General features: G+C 44.2%; 1 protein-coding gene across 1 annotated transcript in view; it reads right to left on the bottom strand.

The window, feature by feature from the left end:
* adamtsl4 (ADAMTS-like 4) overlaps positions 1–2,421 on the bottom strand; it is a 34,601-nt gene extending 32,180 nt beyond the window's left edge. The window contains exons 1-2 of the mRNA XM_046399499.1: positions 2,045–2,421; positions 362–425 (exon numbers count right to left, since the gene is read on the bottom strand). Of these exons, the coding sequence (XP_046255455.1) occupies positions 362–425; positions 2,045–2,067 (87 nt within the window). The 5' untranslated portion in view covers positions 2,068–2,421. The remainder of the gene's footprint in view (positions 1–361; positions 426–2,044) is intronic.
* Between the last annotated feature and the right edge of the window lie 9,627 nt (positions 2,422–12,048).

Here is a 12,048-nt window from a genome sequence, read left to right as displayed (position 1 = left end):
AATTATCTGAAAAATTCATTGACAGAAAAACAAGGCTTTTTTTGGCTTTTTGGTAGCTTTTTAGTGGCTCATGAAAAGCTGGTGTCATCTATAACAGAAAAATCAAAGAAAATAAAAATAAACAAAACATGTTCCAAAAAAGAACAGCCTTTTTAGTGCTCTTTGTGTTTTCTTTCACTGTATGGACAGGTTGAACATTTACGGCATCCAATAACCCTTTCATTGTACGTATTGACCTGTCAGGATTGTTTTAAGAGACCCTGTGAAAAAATGTGAATCAGTCCTTTTGTCGTCACCGTTCACCCCCTCCATAGTGATGCTGTTGTCTGTGAATCTCACTTATAATGAGCTGATGACTCACCTTCCTCTTGGCAGCCTTGGTCACAGAGGTCATGACCACCACAAATCCCCACACCACATAGAGCCTGAAGGGACGAAGAACAGAGGGTGAACGAGGTGGCAGATCGACAGGATTGTAAATACAGGCAGGTTGAATAACTCTTTTGTAGAGGTTATGATTCTTCCATGACCTCAATGTTAAACTGCTATATGCTGTGCAAACTCACAGAGACGTTCATTATTCTCTGCCCAGTGTTCATCAACCTTCTTGAACACCCCCCAGCCCCTATCAAATGTTCCAGTGACCTCACTGTACTGTAGTAATCCATTTCTTTTACACTACAGGTGGCATGAGGGCTCAGGGGGTGAGGGTGGGGGGGGTGTTGAGTACACAGATTTCTTTTCCCCTTCAGGGTTCACAAGCAAACATTTCAATCAATCTGTGGAAGCCAAAGTACTAACAAACTAATGGGTTTAAACAGCAAGTATGTTTTCCCTCCGCATGCCTCTCTCTGTGACTACACACACCCTAAGGATGTGGTTTTCACACACACACACACACACACACACACACACACTCGCAGAGCTCAATCAGTCACAACATCCAAAATCATCTTGTAAAGTGAGGCACTTTATATTTGAGGTCCTGTGTTCAAAGGACGTGGTTTATAGTGTGGGACTGTGATGATGAATGTCTCCTTTAATTTAGGGTTCCTGTCCTTAAATTTGACATGAAACTACTTCAGGAAGCGGTGCGTGCTGCACCAGAGAGTGCACTGCATCTGAAGAAGTAATTTCATCTAATATTGAGCCACTGAAGTTTTGGGTCTTTTCCATTAAAGGTGAAACAATTCGGGTAAATGTGCTAGTTTTACAGAACTTTCTTCAGTTGTTCTATACTTGTGGTTCAACACAATAATCTCCATGAAACTGCCGAGACAAGTGCATTGGAAACAAGTGGAATACCGTCTCTCCATCTGCCAGGAAAAGAGCCTGAATACGAAACTAAACGATTTGCTAAAATGGACATTTCAGCGCTCGCCACGAGAACCAAACCATCACCGCAATCACCAGTCCGCAGGCCACATGTAGTTGGAGTAATTGGTCCCTTCTTCCCAGTGTGGTGCACCGCCGTGGTCTCTGGAAGCTTCCCCACACCAGACTGCATAACTACCCCGAAAAACACAGACAAAGGTACCGCACAGTCCGACACAACAGAGCCGCTCAGGCCGAAGTAACGACCCCCTACCCGGGTCCACGTTTCCCTGGCCGCTACAGTGGCACATTGCAGAATAAACTCCGCGGGGACGGGGAAAGAGAGAGAGAGAGAGACAGAAAGAGAGAAAGAGAGATGCAGCAGGGAGGAAAACTCACAAAAATCCGCCCCGAGGAGACAGAGACGAACTCTAACCTAAGCCCAGATAAATGCCTTCGGGTAAATTCCTATCATATATCCTCCACAGCGCCCAGTGCGCAACAAGAAGGCGTCGTGCGTAAAAGCCAACACTTTGCCACAAAACAAAACAACTTTCTGAAATCCTCCCTGCAGTCAACATGAACGCACCATTCCCGCTCAGGAGAGATGCAAACACCTCCCAACCACCACCACCACCACCACCACCACAACCACCGCCACGGCCTCCCATGTGGTGTTGTGTACAAGCAGACAGAGAGAAGCAACAGGTTGTTTAAGTCAAAGTTTTACCTGAATAGCAAACTGAGCCGCATGCTCCTCCAAGGGTCTCCCACAACACTTCTCGCTCAGCTGCTAATCGCCGCTATTGATTATCAGTCCAGGCTAGTGATTGGTTAGTGGTCCGTTCTGGTCCGTGCAGTCCTGAAAGAAATGTGATGAAGTCCTGCGAAGGCTTCTTCAGCCCTCTCTCTCTCTCTCTGTCCCCTTCCTCCTGTCACAGTCACTCCCCGTGATTTTCGGAGAGTGGGAAGGGCTCCGTTTTCTCTCCCTCTCTCTCCCCCCTCTCTCTCGTTCGGTCTCGTTCACTCGTCAACTTTTTTGGGGTCCTTATTATAAACTGGTGTGACGCCTGGTAGTCGGAGGGACGACGACGACAGGAGACACAAAATGGACAGATTACACAACTCTCTCCCTCTCCCTCTCTCTTTCACACGCATAAACCATACACTCCCACTGCCTCCCTCTCTCTCTCTCTCTCTCCCCCTCACACACACACACACACACACACCACTATGGGCCCTGACTAAGCTATAATAACTCTCAGAGCCGCTTTTTTAGTTGCACAATCCAACATAAGAATGCTCCATTGTACGAGGTCACACTGATCAGTAGTAATGATCTACTCGTTGTCGGAAACAGCCCTGAGCTGGCAGCATCTGCAGCAGGGACACTTTGTTAGGGAGGTACAAAGCCTTATGGCTTTACTATTGTGCCAATACAAACACCAATTGTTCTATAACAAAGTGGAAAAAACGCGAGTGGGAAGTGAAAAATGGTCACATTTTTATTTTGCATGGATGAAATATGGATGTTGGGCTTACTGGCAGCATGTAGTTGCTTTGCGAAAGATATTTTTGAATGATGCAAACATAGATATGTGTTATTATGACTGTGTAATCACAGCTGAAAACAGACATGCTCCACCAATTTGGAGTTCAGATAAGTACACCCAAGAGACGTGCTGCTTCAGAGAGGGAATGATGTCTGTGTGTGTGTGTGTGTGTGTGTGTGTGTGGGCTGTGAGCTCTCAGTCGCGGTCTGAAGCAGATGTGAAAACTGCCTGATTCTAACTTGTTTACACAACATTTATTTGGTTGTAATCCACCGACCTCCACAGTCAGACGGGACAATGTTATAACAATGTCGACCAAACAGTGGGAGGCGAAGAGTGACACAGAGGTGGAGAGGAAAAATTGGGATAAAGAGTTTTATTTAGTTTTAGAAGAGGCTCATTTTTTGTGTATCTACTGGAAGGTCTTCTGGGGGCATGTTAAGTGGGCTTTCATCCGGAGGAGAAGAAAAACGTTTTAAAAATATATTGTTAAAAAACAAAATGGAGTGTTGTTTCACAAATTAGAACTCGTTTTATTGCTCTCTCTATTGAGCTTGAGAGATTCAGATTTAAGAGCGTCAGTTTTTAATGAAATTACTCCACATAAACTGGAATGTTTGAGTTTTGATCTCAAAGGTAGAGAAGAGAAGGCGATCTGGACAGTTTAATCACTACTTTGATTTCTCCAGTGGACTCTTTGTAGCATCATTTCAAATACATGTGCTTCATTTTATATCTGCTTTATGTTACATTGTGGTGTATTTTGAGCCCATGAGGCTTGGACACAATTATATGCATGATGCATAATGAAAATAAAAAGCATCATCTTCATCGTGAAAAAAAATAGTGTGCTGAGATGAAACAGACGTGCAAAGCATGAGAGCAAAAAAGAATTTGGTGAAACATGAATACATGAGGGGAAATGAGACAGTTGTACTAATGTGTACTAAAAACACAGTATACTACTGAGCCTCTGGGGGCTCAGAGCCCAGCTCATCAACATAACAACAACCTCCAGAGTCGGTCTGTCTCGTTCAAGGACATTTCTGATCCTTCTTGAAACTCCTTATTAACATTTCCCACCCGGCTGCCTCCGTGAAGAGAGGCGAGATGGTGGAAATGTGAGAGAGGCCAGTGAGTGGAAGGGCCGGGTGGGTACGCAGTGAGTTACGGTCTAACACATATTAACACACCCAGGGCTTGAGATGTCCCAGGGCCAGCCTGCTGCTTTTCTTGGACCGGCATCCTAACATGGATGCAGCGATGGTGACGGAGATTAGCGACTTCAAAGCCCGCTGTGAGACTTAAACCACATTACAGCACCGGCTTACGATCTGATCTGTCAAAATAAAAAAGCTAATGTTAAAAGCATACCAACAGTGACGAGGGTGAATTCCAGGGGTTAATGCACATGCACATACACATGTGTAGCTTTGGGTGTGTGTGTGTGTTTTGTGTGTGGTTGCTGAAATGGATATCTCTGTACTTCTAAGCAGCATGTCTATCAGTAACAACAATTAGCCAGAGGTCATTGCCATGGCCACTAGTGGTCCGTGACCACTTATAGCCCCCTGCTCCCCGCTCCCTCCCTTCCCCCCTCCCTCCCTCCCTCTTTCTCTCTATCTGTCTTTTTCTTCTCCCTCTTTCCCTATCTCTCTTTCTCTCAACGGCCAAGAAGCAATAACTTACGTGTTGGCAAGCCAACACGCACCACCAACCACACAAGCCCGATAAGCAAAATGTCTATATCAACTAGTCACCACAACATACAGATGTGGTTATGTTTTTGTGTGTACGTGTGTGTGTGTGTGCACGTGTCCGGGGAGGTCTGCATGTAGCAGCTGATCTGTTGTTTGTCTCGGCTGGCTGATCTGAGTAATGGCACTGCAGATCAGAGTAGTGGGGCCCTGTGGGAGTGATATATCACTCGAAAAAGTTCTTGCATGCACACCCACCCTGCCTCCAGAAAACATACACACACCCCAGCCTCGGGCCAAGACACAGTAGGCCCACAACCCGTTAACTGTTAAAGTTAATGAGGCCTCAAGGCTTCTTCAGACCAGCAGAGGGTCGGGACTCGGTAGCTGGACCGCCGCAGGCTGCCTCCCATAACAACAGCAGTGAGGCAGATTGAATTAAAAAGGCCAAAGAGAGGAGACGAGTGTAGACTTCTGCCCGAGGGCTGCGGTTAACTGTTCTCAGACCAAACTAATACTGTTCCAGTAATGATAACAGAAGAGCTCAGTTCAAACTCACAAACAAAGAGAGCAGTCGGAGTTGAAACATGCTTCAACAAAGATGAATGTAATCATCTTTGTGTGGGAGGTAGGAAAAGGTGTTTCCATCTTGGCACGGCATTCAGTTTGTCTGTCTGTCTGTCTGTCTGTCAGTCCACTACTTTAATCCAGACTGAAATGTTTCAACAACATTACCACAAAATTTTCTAGAAACATTCATGGTCTCCAGAGGATGAAGCTAAACTACTTTGGTGATTGTCCACTGACAGCAATTTGACATTGTTGGTTTTTATTGAAATGTCTAGACAACTATTTTATGTGCTGTCATGATGCCCAGAGGATGGATCCTAATGACTTCCTCTAATGCCATCAGCAGCTCAAAGTTTTTTCTAATCTGATAAAAGATCTCAACATATACTTGATAGATAGTATAAAGTTCGGTACAGACATTCATGATTGTCTAAGAATGAATCCTAATGACTTTGGTGATCCCTTAACTTTTTTTGTCCAGCGCCATAATCTGATGAGGTTTAGGGTTACAATTACGATGTCAAATTATGATTTTGTTTGAATTTGTACAGTTTGTTTAGGTTCTTATGGCTGAAACATGCTTCTCCAGGCAATCATGGATGAGCTGTAACTTTCAGACTTGTACTTACTTTTCTCTTCTGTGCTTCAAACACACCTTTCAATTGACCAATGAGTGTGCTCGACGCGTGGGTCTGTGCAACGTTTTGTTGGGATTTGGCAGGAGTGTGCCAAACTATAGTTGTATTGTTCACAATAATACCCTCCTCTGTGTGCATCTTTGCAGAAGCTTAACTGCAGCTTTAGCCCTGTGGGGAATCAATAGCTCCCACTCGAGCTGGTCTCTACATCTGCAGCATCTCAGCCACACAGAATCCACATCTGTACTGCAGTGCATTAAACATGCACTCATACCGAGTAGCATTGGAGTCAGATCAGCATGACAGCAAAACAAACACCAAAAAGTGAAAGCATACAGAAGCATTATTTTGAAATTTATGTTGAAACAGAGTGGGAGCCTGGTGCAGCATATATGAACATTATATCCAAGTATGCTTGCTTTGCCTGTGCATGTTTAAAGACTCACAGATACAAAAAAAAATGTTCCTGGCTTAAGGCAGTAGCATGTAATTCAGCATTCAGCAAAGGAAGTTTGACCTTCTGCGGCTTTAAACTGAGCTAAAGAAAGGCATGGATTGATCTCTGCGAAAGCACCTAACTCAGCTGAGAAGAGACAGAGAGTCCTGACCCAACAGTACAGACATCCTGAGAAGCCTCGAGCAGAGAAGAGAGGGAGACTGACGGACGGGGACACAAAGGGAATAAAAAGACAGGCAGCAGCAGAAAGGGCATGAAAGGGAATGTGAGAGAAAGAGGTAATGGCAGATTAGACGGGAACTGAGCAAGTGTAAAGGGGAGTGAAAGAGAAAGAACGCAGAAGGGGGGGTGGTGGTGATTTGTCTGGCTCAGATGGAGTCAATATTTGCTCCATTCCACCAATCCCGTGCCAGGGCTCGGATCAAAGTGGTGTGTGTGTGTGTGTGTGTGTGCTCTGAAAAGGGCGCAGAGAGCCAGAGGAGAAAACGACTGACATCTTTACACTGTAGTTTGGATGTGGCTGAGAGAACCAAGAGAGATACTTTTACACAACAAACATTTTAGCTTGAAGGGAGGAGGTGGTGGAAGGAGACTGGGGTGGGTGGATGAGTGGATTGGTGGGGGGGGGTTGGGTCATAATGGAAAAGAAGGAAGGGTCCAAAAAGGGTAAAAGAAAAAGATAAGAGGATCAGTGGGTGGAGTGCTCTAATGAGGAGTTACAGTCGTCACTGGCGAGACATGAGAGGGAGAGAGGGAGAGAGAGAGAGAGAGAGAGAGAGAGAGAGAGAGAGAGAGAGAGAGAGAGAGAGAGAGGTCGACTCAGTGGGGCCCTAATTGGCTGACAAAACTGCTGAAATAACCTTGTTCCAATTATTCACACAAAGACCAATTGTTGCACATTCAGTGAAGCCACCGGGCCACATATGTACACATAACAACAACAAACAACGGGATTTATGTCTGTGTGAACAGGCATGTACGGTATGGTTCGGCACAGGGCAGCCATGTTTGGCACAAGAAGCACATGGCCACAAGAGATAGAGCGGAACGACGCAGCTGGGTAATAAGTGCTTCGGTATGTTTATGGTCGGTTGGTTATAAACTGTTGCGTGTTGTATCACAGGCTGCGTTTCAATTAACTGCTGATGATGATGAATTCCTGTCCCGTTCATTTCTGCAGATCTCGGTCAGTGACCTCAGATCTGAGAGCCATCAGTAATGCATTGTCATTACTTTTAGATTACTGTGCTAATTTTGAGGTATATACGTTAAGTTCTGTTTTAACCCCCGACAAAACTTTGAGCCTACAGCCGTGCTAGCAGCTCTGTAAAGAGAAACCACACTGTGGCGTGGATAAACCAAAGTACTGGACAAATTTTAACTTTGACATAATGATGGCACTATGTCAGGGGATCTCCAAAGTTCACAAAGACCATGAATGTCAACAAATTCCACGGTAATCCATTCATTCATCCAGCAGAGACATTTGACTCTAAACTACAAATGTCAAGCTGCTTCTGGTGCTAGATGAAAAGACTGGAAACCACCGGTGTCTGTACCAAATTTTATGGCAATCCATCTAAAAGCCGTCAAGACATTTCACTTCAAAAACATGCCCTGCCTGGGATGCCAGAGGAAAAGTCGCAGATTCGCCAAAGCCGGAAAAAATCAGCGAAGTGCCCCTTTAACATCTTAAAGTGACTTTATTCTGTCTTCATTTTCGTTAGCTTAAAACAATCAAGTAAATCGATTTCTGTCGATTTACATCTGCAAATATAAATCCCAGCCAAATTAGACTACCGCACCCCAATCCAGAGCAGAAATACATCACGAGTCCCAACCGTCACGTGAAGGGGCCCAAATCTCTACACAACAGAGACGCAAGACTGGGTTATAATGTGGGACTCTGAGAGAGGCCCCGATCTGTTCGGCTAATACTGTGCCTGAATAGTGCATATTCCCACACAAATTTGCATTTAATCAAATTACCAAATAACAAATGAAACAAGGTGAATCTGGGGAGCACAGGGCCCCCCTGGGTATTTGGGGCCCTGCTTTGCCTGAATTGTAATCCAAACTCCATAGAAACAATTCTCCCTAAAAATATACCTCAAGTATGCATACAGGAAAAAAAAGGAAAAAGAAAAGCTAATTAAAGGAATAGTTTTGTATATATTTTTATACATGGACAACATTTTGGGAAATATACTCGTTTCTTCATGGATGTTAGACAAGAAGATTGATTCCCCTCTCATGTCTGTCAAAACCAACATAACTCACCCTGAAACAACATTTTGGATGGATTAATCAAACTCTGTTTCCAATCTTTACGCTCTGCTAATCTAACCAGCTGCTGGCTCTGGGCTTCTATGTAACAGAGAGATGAGAGTGGTATTGAACTTATCATCTAAATCTTACCAAGACAGGGAATAAGAGTGTTTCCCAAAATGTCTATTCTTTTAATGTTTACAAGCCCATCAGATTTAGTTAGTTTCCCTTTAAAATAATTCGTTTCCTTGCTCATCTGTGTGTAATGCAGCTGTCATCTGAAAACAGTACATCTTAGGTTGTAGGATACAACAACATTTTTAATATTTAAAAGATGCCAGATGCGTGCAAGGACAATCACTGTTGTGAGGCTTTCTGTGCTCACAAAAACGCACAAATACAACCACGAACAGCTGGCTGACTTGGTTTTCTGTAAAATCGTTTACTTGTAGAAATAACAAGTAAACATATAATGAATTTGAGAAGAAATAAATACAGAGACGGAAATGAAAGGACTGAGTTTGATAACTCCAGACAATATTTCAAACATTTTAAACATCTATGTGAAGGATTTGGCCATGGCCCCTTTCTTCAGCCTTATATGAACTGACCGGCCTGTCTGTCCTTCCCCTGGCCAGGTTTAAGTTACACTAACCCTCCAAAAGCAGGAATCCAGAAAACAACCCGAGGTCAGAGTCTGAGGTCAGCTTCTCCTCCTTCTCTTTCCCCCAAGGCCGCACTTGATCCTGCAGAGCTCAGATGAGGAGAGCGAGGAGCACACTGGATGTGATACGCCCACAGTGGATCACGCAGGGCTGAATTTCTGAATGAAAGCTTTAATTACAGCTACAGTAGAGTTGGAAAAGAAAGCAATCGTTTGATCAACAGACGAAACTTTATTCCAAAAACAAACCTGAATTGAATTTATACAGTAATTATTTCCTCTAAATAACTTCTGGTTTGTAAGCACTCTCATATTTATTGCATAATATGGACTTCCCTCACATCCTAAATGTTACATAACGCAGTTTGCAGCTATAAGTTGTCAGGATTAAAGAGCTAATTTGCATCTTGGAAGTCCCACCATCACGTTTTCAGTCAGATTTTAATTTACATCCGCATGAGTTTGTGAGTCTGTCTTGGTTTGAGTCCTGCAAGATTTAAAAAATTAAATAAATAATAAAAATCAAAAGCAGCCGTATGGGATATCAGAGCATGGGCGTCTTCCACATGAGTTGGCACAAATCGCAAGCAAATTCAAAACTGATGCTTGCCTCCCGATCCTTACTTTTCTTCTCTCCTCGTTTTTACAGTGAGTTGCTGTGGGAGGAGAATGGCAACTGTAAATATTTGTAAATTGACAGAGAGGTTTGGTTTATTCTCCTCGCCTACTAAACTGGCCCGAGAGTCAACATGACCTCTGACCCTCCCCTGAACCCATAAACTCCACCCTCCTCAGAGCAGTTCAGCAGGTTGGCTGAAACAATAAACCGAAGGCCTTTTTGACACTGAGGCTCTTGGTTCTCCCTCTTCCCTCTCTGGCCTCTGTCTGCTCTCTCGTCTCTCTAGGTATCCCACTCTGATGAGAGCGGGATAGGAAATCAGGTCAGCAGTGTGTTGAGCATAGCAGACATACTTGGGAGCAGACTGAAGCCAGGACGAGACTGTACACTACTGTGCTGAGTTATGAGTTATCTCTGTGTCTTTGTCAGTGTGACTTCCCCCCCGTCCTGGCACGGTAACCAGCTCAGCGTGAGTGCGGGAACGCAGGAGCATCGCCTTTAAAATCGTCTAAAGCCAAGTGCAAGCGCAAGTTTAAATCAAAGGTGTGTAAACTGCACGCTGGCGGATTAGAAGTGGAGACGGTCTGACGGGTTGAGAGTGCAGCCAGATCAAATAAGGAGCAGCATGCCCAAAAAACTCTTTGTATAAACTGAAAGCTGGGGCAGAGCTGAGCAGAGCTGCTGGACCCAGACGAGTGAGAGGGAAGGGAAAGGAAAGGAGAGACGGTGAGGGGGTTTGCGAGAGGGAATAAGAGCCGAGCCAGGCAGCGCGGGTGGCCTGAGGTTTTGGGATCGAAGTAGAGAGTCTTCTGACAACTTTATTCCGCCATTTTACATTTAAAAGACTGAATTGGGGTTTTTTTTTTGTCTGATTGTTGCTCGGCACTGTAAACAAACAAATGACTCTCCACCCAGCTACACAGAACTGTGTCTCTTTGTGTGTGCCTGTGCTTGCACTGCTGTCATATATTTGCATGAAAAACATTTACCCCCCCCGCACACCTGTTGAACCGAGTAAACAGTCCAGATGATCTAATGATATTCCCTCAGGTGGTAATTTACAAGCCCCTATACAAACATTACTGACTGCAGCACACAAAGGCATGGTCGCGTGCAGCCTGAATACTGGAGCGTACTATGAGTGCAAGCATGTTAAAGAGTCCAAATCAGTGTGTGTGTGTGTGTGTGTGTGTGTGTGTGTGTGTGTGTTCAGAAGAGGTCAGCGGAGGGTCCTTCTCGGTCCCTGTCACTGTTTGGCTCAGAGCCCCACAGACCTCCTGTTATTGTTTTCAGTGGCTTCACTTTCTAAGGCCACCTTGGCAGTGATCACATTTCTCTCTCTGCCTCTGCTCATGCACCCTCTTCTTTCTTTCCCCTGCCCTAAAACACACACACACACACACACACACACACACACACACACATGGGTTATTTATAACAGGGTAGAAGGAAAAGGCAGTCCGGCCTCCCAGGGCCTATTTTGGGAGGTTGAGCTTTCAATCCGTCAGGCTGACAGTTTCTCAGTGATAGCAGGAGAACAATGCAGAGCAGCCTGTTTGGCTTGGCCTCTCTGCTTGGGTCACCGTCACCCCGACTCCCAGCCTCCCTCCAGGAAAACTGGACTTCAGGGACAATAGTGATTTCAAAATCTGTTACTTTAAAGCCTCTGCTGGGTTCCCAAAATTCTTTTTCTCTTGGGAAATAATTTTTCTACCCAATTTTCTGCTGTCAATGTCACAGCGGTTTACAAGACTTGAATTCTTTAGTACTTCTCTTTAAAGTAGATATGGCTTAAAAAACATTTGAAGACATTTGTGTTTGACACTCAGAAAGTCAATGAATCTGCTTCATCGGGTTTGATCAGAGCAGCAATGATTAGTCAATTAACTGATTGGTCATCTGACAGCAACTACTGTCATATTCTTTAAAACAAAGATGCCAAACATTTGCTGGTTAAAGCTTCTCAAAAGGGACAATTTGATGCTTTTCTTTGTCATAAAGAGAAAATTTTACTTTGGCATTTTCCTCTATTTTCTGAATTTTATAGACAGAGTAATCAGGAAAATACCCTGCAGATTAATTTATCTGATATGTAAATCATCATTAATGGCGGCCCTCATTGACTCTGACCAAAAAAAAAAAAAGAAGCCACATCAACATGTGGCATCATTTGAAAACCAGCGAGGAGACCACAGAGAGAGAAAAATCAGCAAATCCAGAAATTTTTAATGTGAAATAACTCTTGCAGCAGGGCAGTACAGCTGTGCA

The sequence above is a fragment of the Scatophagus argus genome, chromosome 9 (genome assembly GCF_020382885.2).
Source record: "Scatophagus argus isolate fScaArg1 chromosome 9, fScaArg1.pri, whole genome shotgun sequence".
Taxonomy (NCBI): domain Eukaryota; kingdom Metazoa; phylum Chordata; class Actinopteri; family Scatophagidae; genus Scatophagus; species Scatophagus argus.
Note: the sequence above shows the minus strand (reverse complement) of the source record. Positions and strands in the feature narration are given on the sequence as shown.